General features: G+C 55.6%; 2 protein-coding genes across 2 annotated transcripts in view; one reads left to right on the forward strand and one right to left on the reverse strand.

Moving 5' to 3' along the window:
* The window catches only part of psmb12 (proteasome 20S subunit beta 12), an 88,981-nt gene that overhangs the window by 11,180 nt on the left and 57,200 nt on the right, over nucleotides 1-20,601 (forward strand). The window lies entirely within an intron of this gene.
* Nucleotides 5,521-18,508, reverse strand: notchl (notch receptor, like). The gene is made up of 11 exons (XM_069198974.1): nucleotides 18,405-18,508; nucleotides 15,554-15,710; nucleotides 14,376-14,705; nucleotides 11,278-11,450; nucleotides 10,909-11,194; nucleotides 9,796-9,953; nucleotides 8,991-9,034; nucleotides 7,929-8,058; nucleotides 7,441-7,538; nucleotides 7,116-7,351; nucleotides 5,521-6,141 (listed from the first exon to the last, which is right to left on the reverse strand). The coding sequence occupies exons 1-11, from the start codon at nucleotides 18,460-18,462 to the stop codon at nucleotides 5,631-5,633; spliced, it is 2,181 nt and encodes a 726-aa protein (XP_069055075.1). The 5' UTR covers nucleotides 18,463-18,508; the 3' UTR covers nucleotides 5,521-5,630.

A 20,601-nucleotide genomic window follows, 5' to 3' on the forward strand; every position in this document is an offset into this window, starting at 1 on the left:
TTCCCAGATAGAGCAGGTTAAAAACAGAGTACAGCCCAGAAAGAGCGGGGTAAAAACACAGTACAGCGCAATACAGCCCAGTGAGATCAGGGTAAAAACACAGTACAGCCCAGTGAGAGTGGGGTAAAAACACAGTACAGCCCAGATAGAGCAGGGTAAAAACACAGTACAGCCCAGAGAGATTGGGGTAAAAACACAGTACAGCCCAGATAGAGTGGGGTAAAAACACAGTACAGCCCAGAGAGAGCAGGGTAAAAACACAGTACAGCCCAGAGAGATTGGGGTAAAAACACAGTACAGCCCAGAGAGAGAAGGGTAAAAACACAGTACAGCCCAGTGAGAGCAGGGTAAAAACACAGTACAGCCCAGTGAGAGCAGGGTAAAAACACAGTACAGCCCAGAGAGATTGGGGTAAAAACACAGTACAGTACAGTGAGAGTGGGGTAAAAACACAGTACAGCCCAGTGAGAGCAGGGTAAAAACACAGTACAGCCCAGAGAGAGCGGAGTAAAAACACAGTACAGCCCAGTGAGAGTGGGGTAAAAACACAGTACAGCCCAGTGAGAGCGGGGTAAAAACACAGTACAGTACAGTATAGCCCAGTGAGATCAGCGTAAAAATACAGCACCGCGATTCTCCCCCAGACCGCGGCTCTCGGCGCAGACTGTCCTGACTCACAGTGTCCACAGGAGGGCGCTCCAGCACCGCGGCTCACGGCGCAGGCTGTCCTGACTCACAGTGTCCACAGGAGGGCGCTCTAGCACCGCGGCTCACGGCGCAGGCTGTCATGACTCACAGTGTCCACAGGAGGGCGCTCCAGCACCAGTGAGATCAGGGTAAAATCACAGTACAGTGCAGTAGAGCCCAGTGAGATCAGGGTAAAAACACAGTACAGTACAGTTGAGCCCAGTGAGATCAGGGTAAAAACACAGTACAGCACAGTAGAGCCCAGTGAGATCAGAGTAAAAATACAGCACCGCGATTCTCCCCCAGACCGCGGCTCACGGCGCAGGCTGTCATGACTCACAGTGTCCACAGGAGGGCGCTCTAGCATCAGTGAGATCAGGGTAAAAACACAGTACAGTGCCGTAGAGCCCAGTAAGATCAGGGTAAAAACTCAGTACAGCCCAGTGACTTCAGGGTAAAAACACAGTACAGTGCAGTAGAGCCCAGTGAGATCAGGGTAAAAACACAGTACAGCCCAGTGAGATCAGCGTAAAAACACAGTACAGCCCAGTGAGATCAGAGTAAAAACACAGTACAGTGCAGTAAAGCCCAGTGAGAGAGGGGTAAAAACACAGTACAGCGGAGTACAGCCCAGTGAGATCAGGATAAAAACACAGTACAGCGCAGTAGAGCCCAGTGAGATCAGGGTAAAAACACAGTACAGCGCAGTACAGCCCAGTAAGATCAGGGTAAAAATACAGCACCGCGATTCTCCCCCAGACCGCGGCTCTCGGCGCAGACTGTCCTGACTCACAGTGTCCACAGGAGGGCGCTCCAGCACCGCGGCTCACGGCGCAGGCTGTCCTGACTCACAGTGTCCACAGGAGGGCGCTCTAGCACCGCGGCTCACGGCGCAGGCTGTCATGACTCACAGTGTCCACAGGAGGGCGCTCCAGCACCAGTGAGATCAGGGTAAAATCACAGTACAGTGCAGTAGAGCCCAGTGAGATCAGCGTAAAAACACAGTACAGTGCAGTAGAGCCCAGTGAGAGAGGGGTAAAAACACAGTACAGTGCAGTAGAGCCCGGCGAGATCAGGGTAAAAATACAGTACAGTGCAGTAGAGCCCAGTGAGATCAGGGTAAAAACACAGTACAGCGCAGTAGAGCCCAGTGAGATCAGGGTAAAAACACAGTACAGCGCAGTAGAGCCCAGTGAGATCAGGGTAAAAACACAGTACAGTGTAGTAGAGCCCAGCGAGATCAGGGTAAAAACACAGTACAGTGTAGTACAGCCCAGTGAGATCAGGGTAAAAACACAGTACAGTGCAGTAGAGCCCAGTGAGAGAGGGGTAAAAACACAGGACAGTGCAGTAGAGCCCAGTGAGATCAGGGTAAAAACGTAGGACAGCGCAGTAGAGCCCAGTGAGATCAGGGTAAAAACACAGTACAGTGCAGTACAGCCCAGTGAGATCAGGGTAAAAACACAGTACAGTGCAGTAGAGCCCAGTGAGATCAGGGTAAAAACACAGTATAGCGCACTACAGCTACGTGAGATCAGGGTAAAAGCACAGTACAGTGCAGTAAAGCCCAGTGAGATCAGGGTAAAAACACAGTACAGTGCAGTAGAGCCCAGTGAGAGAGGGGTAAAAACACAGTACAGTACAGTAGAGCCCAGTGAGATCAGGGTAAAAACACAGTATAGCGCAGTACAGCCAGTGAGATCAGGGTAAAAACACAGTACAGTGCAGTACAGCCCAGTGAGATCAGGGTAAAAACACAGTACAGTGCAGTAGAGCCCAGGGAGATCAGGGTAAAAATACAGCACCGCGATTCTCCCCCAGACCGCGGCTCACGGCGCAGGCTGTCCTGACTCACAGTGTTCACAGGAGGGCGCTCTAGCATCAGTGAGATCAGGGTAAAATCACAGTACAGCGCAGTACAGCCCAGCGAGATCAGGGTAAAAACACAGTACAGTGCAGTAGAGCCCTGTGAGATCAGAGTAAAAACACAGTACAGTGCAGTAGAGCCCAGTGAGATCAGGGTAAAAACACAGTACAGTGCAGTACAGCCCAGTGTGATCAGGGTAAAAACACAGTACAGTGCACTACAGCCCAGTGAGATCAGCGTAAAAACACAGTACAGCCCAGTAAGATCAGGGTAAAAACACAGTACAGTGCAGTAAAGCCCAGTGAGATCAGGGTAAAAACACAGTAGAGCCCAGTAAGATCAGGGTAAAAATACAGCACCGCGATTCTCCCCCAGACCGCGGCTCACGGCGCAGGCTGTCTTGACTCACAGTGTCCACAGGAGGGCGCTCTAGCATCAGTGAGATCAGGGTAAAATCACAGTACAGCGCAATACAGGCCAGCGAGATCAGGGTAAAAACACAGTACAGCACAGTAGAGCCCAGTGAGATCAGAGTAAAAACACAGTACAGTGCAGTAGAGCCCAGTGTGATCAGGGTAAAAACTCAGTACAGCCCAGTGACTTCAGGGTAAAAACACAGTACAGTGCAGTAGAGCCCAGTGAGAGAGGGGTAAAAACATAGTACAGCCCAGTGAGATCAGTGTAAAAACACAGTACAGCCCAGTGAGATCAGGGTAAAAACACAGTACAGTGCAGTAGAGCCCAGTGAGATCAGGGTAAAAACACAGTACAGCCCAGTGAGATCAGCGTAAAAACACAGTAGAGCCCAGTGAGATCAGGGTAAAAACACAATACAGTGCAGTAGAGCCCAGTGAGATCAGGGTAAAAACTCAGTACAGCCCAGTGACTTCAGGGTAAAAACACAGTACAGTGCAGTAGAGCCCAGCGAGATCAGGGTAAAAACACAGTACAGTGCAGTAGAGCCCTGTGAGATCAGAGTAAAAACACAGTACAGTGCAGTAGAGCCCAGTGAGATCAGGGTAAAAACACAGTACAGTGCAGTACAGCCCAGTGTGATCAGGGTAAAAATACAGCACCGCGATTCTCCCCCAGACCGCGGCTCACGGCGCAGGCTGTCCTGACTCACAGTGTCCACAGGAGGGCGCTCCAGCACCGCGGCTCTCGGCGCAGGCTGTCCTGACTCACAGTGTCCACAGGAGGGCGCTCCAGCACCGCCTGGCCGCAGAGAGGCTGCAGTTCCAGCGGATGGACAGCAGAGGGCAGCCTGAGTCCCCACAGTAACAGAAACCACCTGATTTCCCGGAGTCGGTCCAGAGGAGGGAGCGCGTCTGTCGAGAGAGCCGGTCACCGGAGGACAGGACGGCAGAGAGATGTCCCCTTGATCCGAAAGCCTGCAGAGTCTCAGACTGCTGTGTCACGGTAAAAACACAGTACAGCGCAGTACAGCCCAGCGAGATCAGGGTAAAAACACAGTACAGCACAGTAGAACCCAGTGATATCAGAGTAAAAACACAGTACAGTGTAGTACAGCCCAGTGAGATCAGGGTAAAAACACAGTACAGTGCAGTACAGCCCAGTGAGATCAGGGTAAAAACACAGTACAGTGCAGTAGAGCCCAGGGAGATCAGGGTAAAAATACAGCACCGCGATTCTCCCCCTGACCGCGGCTCCCGGCGCAGGCTGTCCTGACTCACAGTGTCCACAGGAGGGCGCTCCAGCACCGCCTGGCCGCAGAGAGACTGCAGAGTCTCAGACTGCCCCGTCAGTGACATTGGAGTCTGATTATAATCCCAGTTAACCTTCTTGATGACTGTATGTCTTTGAAACTCTGAACAATTCAGAAATCAACCAGGGAACACAAAGATCGCTTTAAGAAGTGGTTTTTAATGGTATTTTACTGATGAACAGGTAATGGTAAAAAATAACAATAAATAAGCTATTTATACTGTGATTAAAATTACCATTTGTGTTCAATGCCTGTATGAACCACTAATTTAATATCTCTTTTAACACAGTCAGTGTGTGTGTATGAACCCCTCTCTCTCTCAGTGCAGTGTTCATGTACTGGAGTGTCCAGTCAGTGTGTCTGTATGAACCCCTCTCTCTCTCAGTGCAGTGTTCATGTACTGGAGTGTCCAGTCAGTGTGTCTGTGTGAACCCCTCTCTCTCTCAGTGCAGTGTTCATGTACTGGAGTGTCCAGTCAGTGTGTCTGTATGAACCCCTCTCTCTCTCAGTGCAGTGTTCATGTACTGGAGTGTCCAGTCAGTGTGTCTGTATGAACCCCTCTCTCTCAGTGCAGTGTTCATGTACTGGAGTGTCCAGTCAGTGTGTCTGTATGAACCCCTCTCTCTCTCAGTGCAGTGTTCATGTACTGGAGTGTCCAGTCAGTGTGTCTGTATGAACCCCTCTCTCTCTCAGTGCAGTGTTCATGTACTGGAGTGTCCAGTCAGTGTGTCTGTATGAACCCCTCTCTCTCTCTCAGTGCAGTGTTCATGTACTGGAGTGTCCAGTCAGGGTGTGTGTGTGAACCCCTCTCTCTCTCAGTGCAGTGTTCATGTACTGGAGTGTCCAGTCAGTGTGTGTGTATGAACCCCTCTCTCTCTCAGTGCAGTGTTCATGTACTGGAGTGTCCAGTCAGTGTGTCTGTATGAACCCCTCTCTCTCTCTCAGTGCAGTGTTCATGTACTGGAGTGTCCAGTCAGGGTGTGTGTGTGAACCCCTCTCTCTCTCAGTGCAGTGTTCATGTACTGGAGTGTCCAGTCAGTGTGTGTGTGTGAACCCCTCTCTCTCTCAGTGCAGTGTTCATGTACTGGAGTGTCCAGTCAGTGTGTGTGTGTGAACCCCTCTCTCTCTCAGTGCAGTGTTCATGTACTGGAGTGTCCAGTCAGTGTGTGTGTATGAACCCCTCTCTCTCTCAGTGCAGTGTTCATGTACTGGAGTGTCCAGTCAGTGTGTGTGTATGAACCCCTCTCTCTCTCAGTGCAGTGTTCATGTACTGGAGTGTCCAGTCAGTGTGTGTGTATGAACCCCCCTCTCTCTCAGTGCAGTGTCAGTGTACTGGAGTGTCTCTCTCTCTCACAGTGCTGTATTAGTTGCTCCCACAGACACACTGAGATCCTGTTTCATTTTCTCGCTCTGCGGTTTGGGTCTACAGCTCCTGTCCTTCTCCGTCCTGGAGTCTGATTGGCCCTTTCCTGGGCAGTCCGGAGCTGAGCCGGACTCTGATTGGCTGAGGCGCGGTGGGGCGGGGCCTGAGGCGGCGCTCCCCGCGGTCTCATTGGCTCCCTTCCCCGCGGGGGCGGGCTCCGCGGGCCCCGGTGGGGCGGCGCTGGGCCGGCGCAGGGCATGCTGGGTGCAGGAGAACGACCTCTGCCGGGGGGCGGGCTGGGGGGGGGGCCCGGCGTGAGGCTCCTCCTCCTCCGCCTCCGCCTCCGACGTCACTTCCTGCAGCGTGCTGATTGGCCGGGAGGGGCGGCCGAGGATCCGGGGAGACACCAGGGCGGTGACGGACTGGAAGGGCGGGGGGGGGGGGGCCCAGGGCTGCGGGGGGGACCACCCCCCTCGCGCGGCCGCCGCCGGCCAGTCGCTGGAGAGAGGAGGAAGAGTGAGAGGCTCTGTCAGAGAGGGAGGGAGACGCCTGTTCCCCACCCTCACCCCCCTCTGTGTACAGCAGAGCCTCCTGTCCTGACTGGAGGAGCTCACCCAGCTGTGTCTGGAGAGAAGCCAGGGTATCGGCTTCAACCACAGGGCTGGGCAGCTTGTTCCCCACCCCCACCCCCCTCTGTGTACAGAAGAGCCTCCTGTCCTGACTGGAGGAGCTCACCCAGCTGTGTCTGGAGAGAAGCCAGGGTATCGGCTTCAACCACAGGGCTGGGCAGCTTGTTCCCCACCCCCACCCCCCTCTGTGTACAGCAGAGCCTCCTGTCCTGACTGGAGGAGCTCACCCAGCTTGTTCCCCACCCCCACCCCCCTCTGTGTACAGAAGAGCCTCCTGTCCTGACTGGAGGAGCTCACCCAGCTGTGTCTGGAAAAAGCCAGGGTATCGGCTTCAACCACAGGGCTGGGCAGCTTGTTCCCCACCCCCACCCCCCTCTGTGTACAGTAGAGCCTCCTGTCCTGACTGGAGGAGCTCACCCAGCTGTGTCTGGAGAGAAGCCAGGGTATCGGCTTCAACTACAGGGCTGGGCAGCTTGTTCCCCGCCCCCACCCCTCTCTGTGTACAGTAGAGCCTCCTGTCCTGATTGGAGGAGCTCACCCAGCTGTGTCTGGAGAGAAGCCAGGGTATTGGCTTCAACAGCGGGGCTGGGCAGCCTGTTCCCCACCCCCACCCCTCTCTGTGTACAGCAGAGCCTCCTGTCCTGACTGGAGGAGCTCACCCAGCTGTGTCTGGAGAGAAGCCAGGGTATCGGCTTCAACCACAGGGCTGGGCAGCCTGTTCCCCACCCCCACCCCCCTCTGTGTACAGAAGAGCCTCCTGTCCTGACTGGAGGAGCTCACCCAGCCTGTTCCCCACCCCCACCCCCCTCTGCGTACAGAAGAGCCCCCCGTCCCTCACTGTACCTGGGGTGGAGGGGGGACCCCCGGTGACCTATGACCCCCGAGAAGGAGGCGCTCCTCCCGGGCAGGCCCTGTGGGGCGGCGTGGTGGTGGCGGGGGGGGCCGGGGTGCGCCAGCAGCAGGTCCAGGGGGCTGCGGCCGCGGCGGTCCTTCAGCTCGGGGTCGGCGCCCTGCAGGAGCAGCAGGCGGGCGGCGTCGTGGCAGCCGAGCTGGGCGGAGAGCAGGAGGGGCGTCTCGCCCTGCGGGGGGACAGCGGGCCGGTCACGCCCTGCCTCGGGGGGGGGGGCCGGGGGGCCGGGGGGGCGGGGGTCCGGGCCGGCGCGGTTACCTTGACGTCCTGCAGGTCGATGGCAGCCCCGTAGCGGATCAGGGTCTGAGCCAGGGAGAGGTTGTTGACTGAGCATGCCCAGTGGAGAGCAGACCTGCCTGAGAGAGAGAGAGAGAGAGGAGGGGCTGGTACACTTAGAGGTCAGGGGTGAGGGTTAGGGGTTAGGGGTGAGGGGTTAGGGGTTAGGGGTCAGATGTTAGGGGTTACGGGTTAGTGGTTAGGGTGAGTTTTAGGGGATAGAGGTTAGGGGTTAGGGGTTAGGGTGAGTTTTAGGGGATAGAGGTTAGGGGTTAGGGGTTAGGGTGAGTTTTAGGGGATAGAGGTTAGGGGTTAGGGGTTAGGGGTTAGAGGTGAGAGGTGAGGGGTGAGGGGTGAGGGGTGAGGGTGAGTTTTAGGGGATAGAGGTTAGGGGTTAGAGGTTAGGGGTGAGGGCTGAGGGCTGAGGGTGGGGTGAGGGTCAGGGCAGGCAGGAGCTCAGGGTTCAGTACCAGTGTGGTCCGTGTTGTTGACTGGCACCCCAGCCCTGAGCAGCTCCAGTACCACTCGGTCCAGCCCACTCTTCACTGCCCGGATCAGAACCACGGTGCCATCCGGACCGCACCACTGCACCGGGGCCGACTGAAAGACAGATAAGCACACTCCCAGATCAGTGTGACAACAGAGCAGAGCTGGACCGGTGGTTCAGGTCCAGTCCTGTTACACCAGGAGGACAGCCGGACCGGTGATCAGGGTATCGGCTTCAACCACAGGGCTGGGCAGCCTGTTCCCCACCCCCACCCCCCTCTGTGTACAGAAGAGCCTCCTGTCCTGACTGGAGGAGCTCACCCAGCTGTGTCTGGAGAGAAGCCAGGGTATCGGCTTCAACCACAGGGCTGGGCAGCCTGTTCCCCACCCCCACCCCCCTCTGTGTACAGTAGAGCCTCTTGTCCTGACTGGAGGAGCTCACCCAGCTGTGTCTGGAGAGAAGCCAGGGTATCGGCTTCAACCACAGGGCTGGGCAGCCTGTTCCCCACCCCCACCCCCCTCTGTGTACAGTAGAGCCTCCTGTCCTGACTGGAGGAGCTCACCCAGCTGTGTCTGGAGAGAAGCCAGGGTATCGGCTTCAACCACAGGGCTGGGCAGCTTGTTCCCCACCCCCACCCCCCTCTGTGTACAGAAGAGCCTCCTGTCCTGACTAGAGGAGCTCACCCAGCTGTGTCTGGAGAGAAGCCAGGGTATCGGCTTCAACCACAGGGCTGGGCAGCTTGTTCCCCACCTCCACCCCTCTCTGTGTACAGTACAGCCTCCTGTCCTGACTGGAGGAGCTCACCCAGCTGTGTCTGGAGAGCAGCCCCAGGGTATCGGCTTCAACCACAGGGCAGGGCAGCCTGTTCCCCACCCCCACCCCCCTCTGTGTACAGAAGAGCCTCCTGTCCTGACTGGAGGAGCTCACCCAGCTGTGTCCTGAGAGAAGCCAGGGTATCGGCTTCAACCACAGGGCTGGGCTGTCTGAGGTCCCAGTGTTCTAGCAGCAGACCTGTGGGGTCAAGCGGCTCGGCCTGCAGACTCACCTGCCCCAGAGTCCTGAGCGGAGAGCTGCAGTTCCCGTCCCAGCCTGTAGGGGGAGCAGGAGGTCAAAGGTCAGGGTCGGGCGGCAGCATGGCGCTGCTCAGCTCAGGGGTCCCCAGGGGCCCACAGCTCAGCGGTTTCCAGAGCAACGGAGCTTCACTGGACCTGTTATCTAACCCCTCCAGCCTTTAATCGTTCATTAAGACTTAATTAGCTCATTTATCTCCCCCTGAGTCTTTAATCGTTCATTAAGACTTAATTAGCTCATTTATCTCCCCTCCCGAGTCTTTAATCGTTCATTAAGACTTAATTAGCTCATTTATCTCCCCGAGTCTTTAATCGTTCATTAAGACTTAATTAGCTCATTTATCTCCCCCTTAGTCTTTAATCGTTCATTAAGACTTAATTAGCTCATTTATCTCCCCCCTGAGTCTTTAATCGTTCATTAAGACTTAATTAGCTCATTTATCTCCCCCTGAGTCTTTAATCGTTCATTAAGACTTAATTAGCTCATTTATCTCCCCCTGAGTCTTTAATCGTTCATTAAGACTTAATTAGCTCATTTATCTCCCCCCTGAGTCTTTAATCGTTCATTAAGACTTAATTAGCTAATTTATCTCCCCCCTGAGTCTTTAATCGTTCATTAAGACTTAATTAGCTCATTTATCTCCCCGAGTCTTTAATCGTTCATTAAGAGTTAACGGATCTAATGTAGTTCATTCAGTGTTGGCCCAATGTCTCTCTCCCACCAGGCAGCCCGTCAGACGCGCTCCGGGTTCGAGCGTGACGGAGAGTCGGCCCTCGTACCCGAGGCCTGGAAGTGCATGTGCTCCTGGGGTCGGTGGTCCCGGATCGACTCGTCTTCCTGCCTGCAGACCCACTTCCTGCCGGCCGGCCCCGCCTCCTGCAGGGAACTGTGGGAACCGTCGGTGTCGCCGCCGCAGTCCGCGTCCCGGGTCAGAGGCCTGCGGACACGGGCACCCCTGAACTCACGCACCCCTGAACTCACACACCCCTGCACACAGGGGCACCCCTGAACTCACGCACCCCTGAACACAGGGGCACCCCTGAACTCACACACCCCTGCACACACACGCACCCCTGCACACAGGGGCACCCCTGAACTCACGCACCCCTGCACACAGGGGCACCCCTGAACTCACACACCCCTGAACCTACACACCCCTGCACACAGGGGCACCCCTGAACTCACGCACCCCTGCACACAGGGGCACCCCTGAACTCACACACCCCTGCAGACACACGCACCCCTGCACACAGGGGCACCCCTGAACTCACACACCCCTGAACCTACACACCCCTGCACACACACGCACCCCTGAACTCACGCACCCCTGCACACACACACACCCCTGCACACAGGGGCACCCCTGAACTCACGCACCCCTGCACACAGGGGCACCCCTGAACTCACACACCCCTGAACTCACACACACCCCTGCACACAGGGGCACCCCTGAACTCACGCACCCCACTGAGAGTCACGATGATGAAGAGCACAAAGACAGGCAAAAGGCAGAAGATGAACATGACGATGAAGATGAAGATGATGACAATGCGGATGGTGAAAGTGAAGATGACGAAGACTGAGAGGATGGCGATGAAGATGAGGAGGCGATGAAGATGATGACGATGTGGATGGTGAAAGTGAAGGTGACGAAGACTGAGAGGATGACGATGAAGATGAGGAGGCGATGAAGATGATGACGATGCGGATGGTGAAAGTGAAGATGACGAAGACTGAGAGGATGATGATGAAGATGAAGAGGTGATGAAGATGATGAGGATGCGGATGGTGAAAGTGAAGATGACGAAGACTGAGAGGATGATGATGAAGATGATGACGATGCGGATGGTGAAAGTGAAGGTGGCGATGAAGATGAGGAGGCTCTTCCTCACCGCAGACGGATGGCGTCCTCTCCCAGCGGCTCCCGCCTCCTCTTCCCGGCCTCCTGCCCCCTCTTCCTCCTCTCCCTCTCGGGGCGCAGGGGCTGGGCCTGGCAGCGGGGCGCCCGGGGCTCCCCCTGCTGCTCGCTGTCCGCCGCCGCCGCCGCCGCCGCCGCGCCCCTCCGCAGCCCGCGCCGCGCCCGCGCCCTCATCGCCACGGCGACCGCCGCCACGCCGACCGCCACCGCCGCCGCGCCGGCCGCCGCCCACAGCCAGGGCAGGGGGGCGGGGGGGGGATCTGGGGAGACGGGGGGACACTCGTAACCCAGGGCTCCCCGGCTCGGCGCGGCCCCCCCACCCTCTCACCCGGGGCCAGGCTACCTCTCTCTCCCAGCTCCTCCGGCACGCCCCGCACCGCCACCACGCACCCCGGCAGCCGCGGCGCCACCCGCTGCGCGGCCCGCAGGAAGCTGGCGGCCAGCAGGGCCGAGGGCAGGCAGGACGAGGGGCGCGCAGAGCACGGCCGGTTGTCCACCTGCAGGAGCAGGACCGACCTGGGGGCGAGAGGGACAGAGACACAGAGACGAGTCCAGACCCCAGAGACACTCCTCACACAGAGAGAGGAGTCCAGACCCTCACACAGACCCCAGAGACACTCCTCACACAGAGAGAGGAGTCCAGACCCTCACACAGACCCCAGAGACACTCCTCACACAGAGAGAGGAGTCCAGACCCTCACACAGACCCCAGAGACACTCCTCAAACAGAGAGGGGAGTCCAGACCCTCACACAGACCCCAGAGACACTCCTCACACAGAGAGAGGAGTCCAGACCCTCACACAGACCCCAGAGACACCCCTCACACAGAGAGAGGAGTCCAGACCCTCACACAGACCCCAGAGACACCCCTCACACAGAGAGAGGAGTCCGGACCCTCACACAGACCCCAGAGACACCCCTCACACAGAGAGAGGAGTCCGGACCCTCACACAGACCCCAGAGACACTCCTCACACAGAGAGAGGAGTCCAGACCCTCACACAGACCCCAGAGACACTCCTCACACAGAGAGAGGAGTCCAGACCCTCACACAGACCCCAGAGACACTCCTCAAACAGAGAGGGGAGTCCAGACCCTCACACAGACCCCAGAGACACTCCTCACACAGAGAGAGGAGTCCAGACCCTCACACAGACCCCAGAGACACCCCTCACACAGAGAGAGGAGTCCAGACCCTCACACAGACCCCAGAGACACCCCTCACACAGAGAGAGGAGTCCGGACCCTCACACAGACCCCAGAGACACCCCTCACACAGAGAGAGGAGTCCGGACCCTCACACAGACCCCAGAGACACTCCTCACACAGAGAGAGGAGTCCGGACCCTCACACAGACCCCAGAGACACTCCTCACACAGAGAGAGGAGTCCGGACCCTCACACAGACCCCAGAGACACTCCTCACACAGAGAGAGGAGTCCGGACCCTCACACAGACCCCAGAGGCACTCCTCACACAGAGAGAGGAGTCCGGACCCTCACACAGACCCCAGAGACACTCCTCACACAGAGAGAGGAGTCCGGACCCTCACACAGACCCCAGAGACACTCCTCACACAGAGAGAGGAGTCCGGACCCTCACACAGACCCCAGAGACACTCCTCACACAGAGAGAGGAGTCCGGACCCTCACACAGACCCCAGAGGCACTCCTCACACAGAGGGAGGAGTCCGGACCCTCACACAGACCCCAGAGGCACTCCTCACACAGAGAGAGGAGTCCGGACCCTCACACAGACCCCAGAGGCACCCCTCACACAGAGAGAGGAGTCCGGACCCTCACACAGACCCCAGAGACACTCCTCACACAGAGAGAGGAGTCCGGACCCTCACACAGACCCCAGAGGCACTCCTCACACAGAGAGAGGAGTCCAGACCCTCACACAGACCCCAGAGGCACTCCTCACACAGAGAGAGGAGTCCAGACCCTCACACAGACCCCAGAGACACTCCTCACACAGAGAGAGGAGTCCAGACCCTCACACAGACCCCAGAGACACTCCTCACACAGAGAGAGGAGTCCAGACCCTCACACAGACCCCAGAGACACTCCTCACACAGAGAGAGGAGTCCAGACCCTCACACAGACCCCAGAGACACTCCTCACACAGAGAGAGGAGTCCAGACCCTCACACAGACCCCAGAGACACTCCTCACACAGAGAGAGGAGTCCAGACCCTCACACAGACCCCAGAGACACTCCTCAAACAGAGAGGGGAGTCCAGACCCTCACACAGACCCCAGAGACACTCCTCACACAGAGAGAGGAGTCCAGACCCTCACACAGACCCCAGAGACACCCCTCACACAGAGAGAGGAGTCCAGACCCTCACACAGACCCCAGAGACACCCCTCACACAGAGAGAGGAGTCCGGACCCTCACACAGACCCCAGAGACACCCCTCACACAGAGAGAGGAGTCCGGACCCTCACACAGACCCCAGAGACACTCCTCACACAGAGAGAGGAGTCCGGACCCTCACACAGACCCCAGAGACACTCCTCACACAGAGAGAGGAGTCCGGACCCTCACACAGACCCCAGAGACACTCCTCACACAGAGAGAGGAGTCCGGACCCTCACACAGACCCCAGAGGCACTCCTCACACAGAGAGAGGAGTCCGGACCCTCACACAGACCCCAGAGACACTCCTCACACAGAGAGAGGAGTCCGGACCCTCACACAGACCCCAGAGACACTCCTCACACAGAGAGAGGAGTCCGGACCCTCACACAGACCCCAGAGACACTCCTCACACAGAGAGAGGAGTCCGGACCCTCACACAGACCCCAGAGGCACTCCTCACACAGAGGGAGGAGTCCGGACCCTCACACAGACCCCAGAGGCACTCCTCACACAGAGAGAGGAGTCCGGACCCTCACACAGACCCCAGAGGCACCCCTCACACAGAGAGAGGAGTCCGGACCCTCACACAGACCCCAGAGACACTCCTCACACAGAGAGAGGAGTCCGGACCCTCACACAGACCCCAGAGGCACTCCTCACACAGAGAGAGGAGTCCAGACCCTCACACAGACCCCAGAGGCACTCCTCACACAGAGAGAGGAGTCCAGACCCTCACACAGACCCCAGAGACACTCCTCACACAGAGAGAGGAGTCCAGACCCTCACACAGACCCCAGAGACACTCCTCACACAGAGAGAGGAGTCCAGACCCTCACACAGACCCCAGAGACACTCCTCACACAGAGAGAGGAGTCCAGACCCTCACACAGACCCCAGAGACACTCCTCACACAGAGAGAGGAGTCCAGACCCTCACACAGACCCCAGAGACACTCCTCACACAGGGTGACGAGTACAGACCCTAACAGAGAATTTACAGTCTGTTACAAGAATGGAACAACTCATCTACCCCACGGGCGAGAAGATCTAACGGCGATGGCCATGTCAGAACGTTACCCTTGAACTGTGTTCTCAGCGTGGGGAGAGAGATCAGCCAGCTCCTTGGACTTCACCAAGAAGAGGTCCTGCTCAGGGTCAAAGGGCACGGCCCCTCGCAGTCTGAGGGGGGCTCTGAGGATGGTGCTGAGATTCCAGAGCAGGGTGGTGTTTTCCCGTGGGATTTTCCAGGTGGGGATAGTGGTCTGCAGGAGTAAAGTTCCTTCCGCCCAGACTGGCTGCTGCCCCGAGACGCAGTCACTGCCATCCCAGCCACAGGGGGCGCTGTTACATCCCTGCTCACAGTGAGAGTTGCTGTAGTGATCCTGACAGTAATTCCTGTACTTGGGACTGGAGGAGGAAGAGAGAGCAGGAGCAAAAGATATGAACACAGAACCTCTTATTCACCATAGATACCAGTCAAATGGAAACTATTGAACACCAAGACACTCCTCACACAGAGAGAGGAGTCCAGACCCTCACACAGACCCCAGAGACACTCCTCACACAGAGAGAGGAGTCCAGACCCTCACACAGACCCCAGAGACACTCCTCACACACAGAGAGGAGCCCAGACCCTCACACAGACCCCAGAGACACTCCTCACACAGAGAGAGGAGTCCAGACCCCCACACAAACCCCAGAGACACTCCTCACACAGAGAGAGGAGTCCAGACCCTCACACAGACCCCAGAGACACTCCTCACACAGAGAGAGGAGTCCAGACCCTCACACAGACCCCAGAGACACTCCTCACACAGAGAGAGGAGTCCAGACCCCCACACAGACCCCAGAGACACTCCTCACACAGAGAGAGGAGTCCAGACCCTCACACAGACCCCAGAGACACTCCTCACACAGAGAGAGGAGTCCAGACCCCCACACAAACCCCAGAGACACTCCTCACACAGAGAGAGGAGTCCAGACCCTCACACAGACCCCAGAGACACTCCTCACACAGAGAGAGGAGTCCAGACCCTCACACAGACCCCAGAGACACTCCTCACACAGAGAGAGGAGTCCAGACCCCCACACAGACCCCAGAGACACTCCTCACACAGAGAGAGGAGTCCAGACCCTCACACAGACCCCAGAGACACTCCTCACACAGAGAGAGGAGTCCAGACCCTCACACAGACCCCAGAGACACTCCTCACACAGAGAGATGAATATAGACAGGAATGTATGGAGTGTCTTACTCGCAGGCTCCCCCTATGTCTGGCAAACAGTCAAAGCCGTCTCTCAGGCACTCTGGGTCTGTGCACTCTCTGTTACATGAGCCATCGGCGAACTTTGACTTGCAGTCCACAGAGTGGTGACAATACGCCCAGGGGTCAACCAGAGGGTGGCCATGGTCTGTACAGACAGAGGAAGACACAAGAACATCATCTGCGCTCCAGTACATGAACACTGCACTGAGAGAGAGAGGGGTTCATACAGACACACTGACTGGACACTCCAGTACATGAACACTGCACTGAGAGAGAGAGGGGTTCATACACACACACTGACTGGACACTCCAGTACATGAACACTGCACTGAGAGAGAGAGGGGTTCATACAGACACACTGACTGGACACTCCAGTACATGAACACTGCACTGAGAGAGAGAGGGGTTCATACAGACACACTGACTGGACACTCCAGTACATGAACACTGCACTGAGAGAGAGAGGGGTTCATACAGACACACTGACTGGACACTCCAGTACATGAACACTGCACTGAGAGAGAGAGGGGTTCATACAGACACACTGACTGGACACTCCAGTACATGAACACTGCACTGAGAGAGAGAGGGGTTCACACACACACACTGACTGGACACTCCAGTACACTAACACTTCACTGAGAGAGAGAGGGGTTCACACACACACACTGACTGGACACTCCAGTACACTAACACTTCACTGAGAGAGAGGGGTTCATACAGACACACTGACTGGACACTCCAGTACATGAACACTGCACTGAGAGAGAGAGGGGTTCACACACACACACTGACTGGACACTCCAGTACATGAACACTGCACTGAGAGAGAGAGGGGTTCACACACACACACTGACTGGACACTCCAGTACATGAACACTGCACTGAGAGAGAGAGGGGTTCATACACACACACTGACTGGACACTCCAGTACACTAACACTGCACTGAGAGAGAGAGGGGTTCATACACACACACTGACTGGACACTCCAGTACACTAACACTTCACTGAGAGAGAGGGGTTCATACAGACACACTGATCGGATGATGTGTGTAGTGTATAATTTTTTGGCAGAGTCTGCGATATGATTTATTTTTCTCTTCCTCCCTCTGGTTTGGGAGGGTGTGTCCCTGGCGCGAGCCGAGCAGGAAACAGGAAGTGAGCAGCCCCACACAAACAGGAAGTTTGCGGGACATTCAAGCAGCGACAGGAAACGGGGGAAACAGGGAGGTTGAAGGTCGTTGCTGTGGCGACGCGGCGAGCGAGACAATGGGTCTGAGCAGGTGTGCTCACACAAGGTTTAACTGCAGTAGAGCATGGTACATTGTGTGGTGCAGCAGCTGACCGGAGACATCTTTCTATACAATACGTGTACTGTAGCACAGAGCAGCACTGTGACAGCCCAGCGCGCTAGTTTCTGCATTGTACTGTAGCACAGAGCAGCACTGTGACAGCCCAGAGCAGCACTGTGACAGCCCAGCGCGCTAGTTTCTGCAGTGTACTGTAGCACAGAGCAGCACTGTGACAGCCCAGCGTGCTAGTTTCTGCAGTGTACTGTAGCACAGAGCAGCACTGTGACAGCCCAGAGCAGCACTGTGACAGCCCAGCGCGCTAGTTTCTGCAGTGTACTGTAGCACAGAGCAGCACTGTGACAGCCCAGAGCAGCACTGTGACAGCCCAGCGCGCTAGTTTCTGCAGTGTACTGTAGCACAGAGCAGCACTGTGACAGCCCAGAGCAGCACTGTGACAGCCCAGCGCGCTAGTTTCTGCAGTGTACTGTAGCACAGAGCAGCACTGTGACAGCCCAGAGCAGCACTGTGACAGCCCAGAGCGCTAGTTTCTGCAGTGTACTGTAGCACAGAGCAGCACTGTGATAGCCCAGCGCGCTAGTTTCTGCAGTGTACTGTAGCACAGAGCAGCACTGTGACAGTGCAAGTGTGTTCAATCCTAGATCTGACACTGAAACACACCAGTATGATCAATCCCAGCTCTGACACTGAAACACACCAGTATGATCAATCCCAGCTCTGACACTGAAACACACCAGTGTGATCAACCCCAGCACTGACACACCAGCATGATCAATCCCAGCTCTGACACACCAGCATGATCAACCCCAGCTCTGACACACCAGTGTGATCAATCCCAGCTCTGACACACCAGCATGATCAATCCCAGCTCTGACACACCAGCATGATCAACCCCAGCACTGAAACACCAGTGTGATCGACCCCAGCTCTGACACTGAAACACACCAGCATGATCAACCCCAGCTCTGACACTGAAACACACTAGTGTGATCAATCCCAGCTCTGACACTGAAACACACCAGTATGATCAATCCCAGCTCTGACACTGAAACACACCAGTGTGATCAATCCCAGCTCTGACACTGAAACACACCAGCATGATCAATCCCAGCTCTGACACACCAGTGTGATCAATCCCAGCTCTGACACTGAAACACACCAGTATGATCAATCCCAGCACTGACACACCAGCATGATCAATCCCAGCTCTGAAACTGAAACACACCAGCATGATCAATCCCAGCTCTGACACACCAGTGTGATCAATCCCAGCTCTGACACTGAAACACACCAGTATGATCAATCCCAGCACTGACACTGAAACACACCAGCATGATCAACCCCAGCACTGACACACCAGCATGATCAATCCCAGCTCTGACACACCAGTGTGATCAACCCCAGCACTGACACACCAGCATGATCAACCCCAGCTCTGACACACCAGTGTGATCAATCCCAGCTCTGACACACCAGTGTGATCAACCCCAGCTCTGACACTGAAACACACTTCAATCCCAGCTCTTACCTCGACACAGAGCGAGAGGCCTCCACACCAGCACCAGCAGCCCCAGAGCCAGCAGCATGGCTTCTGTACTGGGAGAGAGACTCCGAGTACTGGCGTCACAAAGCCCATGGACCCCTCCCTCTCCCTCTCTCCCAGTCCCCCCTTCGGAAGCACTAGAGGATTTCTGGAGTTTCCTGCCACTGTGTGTGAAAGAATGGGAGAGGGTGTGTGTGCGAGTGTGTGTGCGTCTCTGCTCGTTGTGCGTGAAATCATGTGTCTCTCTGTGTGTGTACACGCCTGTGTCACAACATGAGGAAGAGAACGAGCGGCACTGCTGAATTATGACACTGTGCAGGTATCGGAGTTGATGTGAATGATAACACTGTACAGGTATCGGAGTTGATGTGAATGATGACACTGTGCAGGTATCGGAGTTGATGTGAATTATCACACTGTGCAGGTATCAGAGTTGAATGAATGATGACACTGTGCAGGTACTGGAGTTGATGTAAATGACACTGCGCAGGTATCAGAGTTGATGTGAATGATGACACTGTGCAGGTATCAGCGTTGATTTGAATAATGACACTGTGCAGGTATCAGAGTTGATGTGAATAAGGACACTGTGCAGTTATCAGAGCTGGAATGAATAATGACACTGTGCAGGTATTGATGCAGAGTTGATGTGAATGATGACACTGTGCAGGTATCAGAGTTGATGTGAATAAAGACACTGTGCAGGTATCAGAGTTGATGTGAATAATGACACTGTGCAGGTATCAGAGTTGATGTGAATTATGACACTGCAGGTATCAGAGTTTAGATCAATAATCACACTGCGCAGGTATCAGAGCTGGAATGAATAATGACACTGTGCAGGTATTGATGCAGAGCTGATGTGAATAAGGACACTGTGCAGGTATCAGAGTTGATGTGAATGATGACACTGTGCAGGTATCAGAGTTGATGTGAATAAGGACACTGTGCAGGTATCAGAGTTGATGTGAATAAAGACACTGTGCAGGTATCAGAGTTGATGTGAATGATGACACTGTGCAGGTATCAGAGTTGATGTGAATGATAACACTGTGCAGGTATCAGAGTTGATGTGAATAAAGACACTGTGCAGGTATCAGAATTGATGTGAATAATGACACTGTGCAGGTATCAGAGTTGATGTGAATAATGACACTGCAGGTATCAGAGTTTAGATCAATAATGACACTGCGCAGGTATCAGAGCTGGAATGAATAATGACACTGTGCAGGTATTGATGCAGAGCTGATGTGAATAAGGACACTGTGCAGGTATCAGAGTTGATGTGAATGATGACACTGTGCAGGTATCAGAGTTGATGTGAATAAGGACACTGTGCAGGTTTTAGAGTTGATGTGAATAAAGACACTGTGCAGGTATCAGAGTTGATGTGAATGATGACACTGTGCAGGTATCAGAGTTGATGTGAATGATGACACTGTGCAGGTATCAGAGTTGCACAGTGTCAGTAACAGGAGTTTCTCTGACTCTGCGCTCCAGTCCCCTGAGTCCCTGCTCAGTGTCAGTAACAGGAGTCTCTCTGACTCTGCGCTCCAGTCCTGAGTCCCTGCTCAGTGTCAGTAACAGGAGTCTCTCTGACTCTGCGCTCCAGTCCTCTGACTCTCTCTGAGTCTCTGCTCAGTGTCAGTAACAGGAGTCTCTCTGACTCTGCGCTCCAGTCCCCTGAGTCTCTGCGCAGTGTCAGTAACAGGAGTCTCTCTGACTCTGCGCTCCACTCCCCTGAGTCTCTCTGAGTCTCTGCGCAGTGTCAGTACCAGGAGTCTTTCTGACTCTGCGCTCCAGTCCTGAGTCTCTGCTTAGTGTCAGTAACAGGAGTCTCTCTGACTCTGCGCTCCAGTCCCCTGAGTCTCTCTGAGTCTCTGCGCAGTGTCAGTAACAGGAGTCTCTCTGACTCTGCGCTCCAGTCCTCTGACTGTCTCTGAGTCCCTGCTCAGTGTCAGTAACAGGAGTCTCCCCGACTCTGCGCTCCAGTCCTCTGACTGTCTCTGAGTCTCTGCACAGTGTCAGTAACAGGAGTCTCTCTCACTCTGCTCTCCAGTCCTGAGTCTCTGCGCAGTGTCAGTACCAGGAGTCTCTCTGACTCTGTGCTCCAGTCCTGAGTCTCTGCGCAGTGTCAGTAACAGGAGTCTCTCTGACTCTGCGCTCCAGTCCTGAGTCCCTG

Source organism: Lepisosteus oculatus, chromosome 14 (genome assembly GCF_040954835.1).
Source record: "Lepisosteus oculatus isolate fLepOcu1 chromosome 14, fLepOcu1.hap2, whole genome shotgun sequence".
Taxonomy (NCBI): Eukaryota; Metazoa; Chordata; class Actinopteri; order Semionotiformes; family Lepisosteidae; genus Lepisosteus; species Lepisosteus oculatus.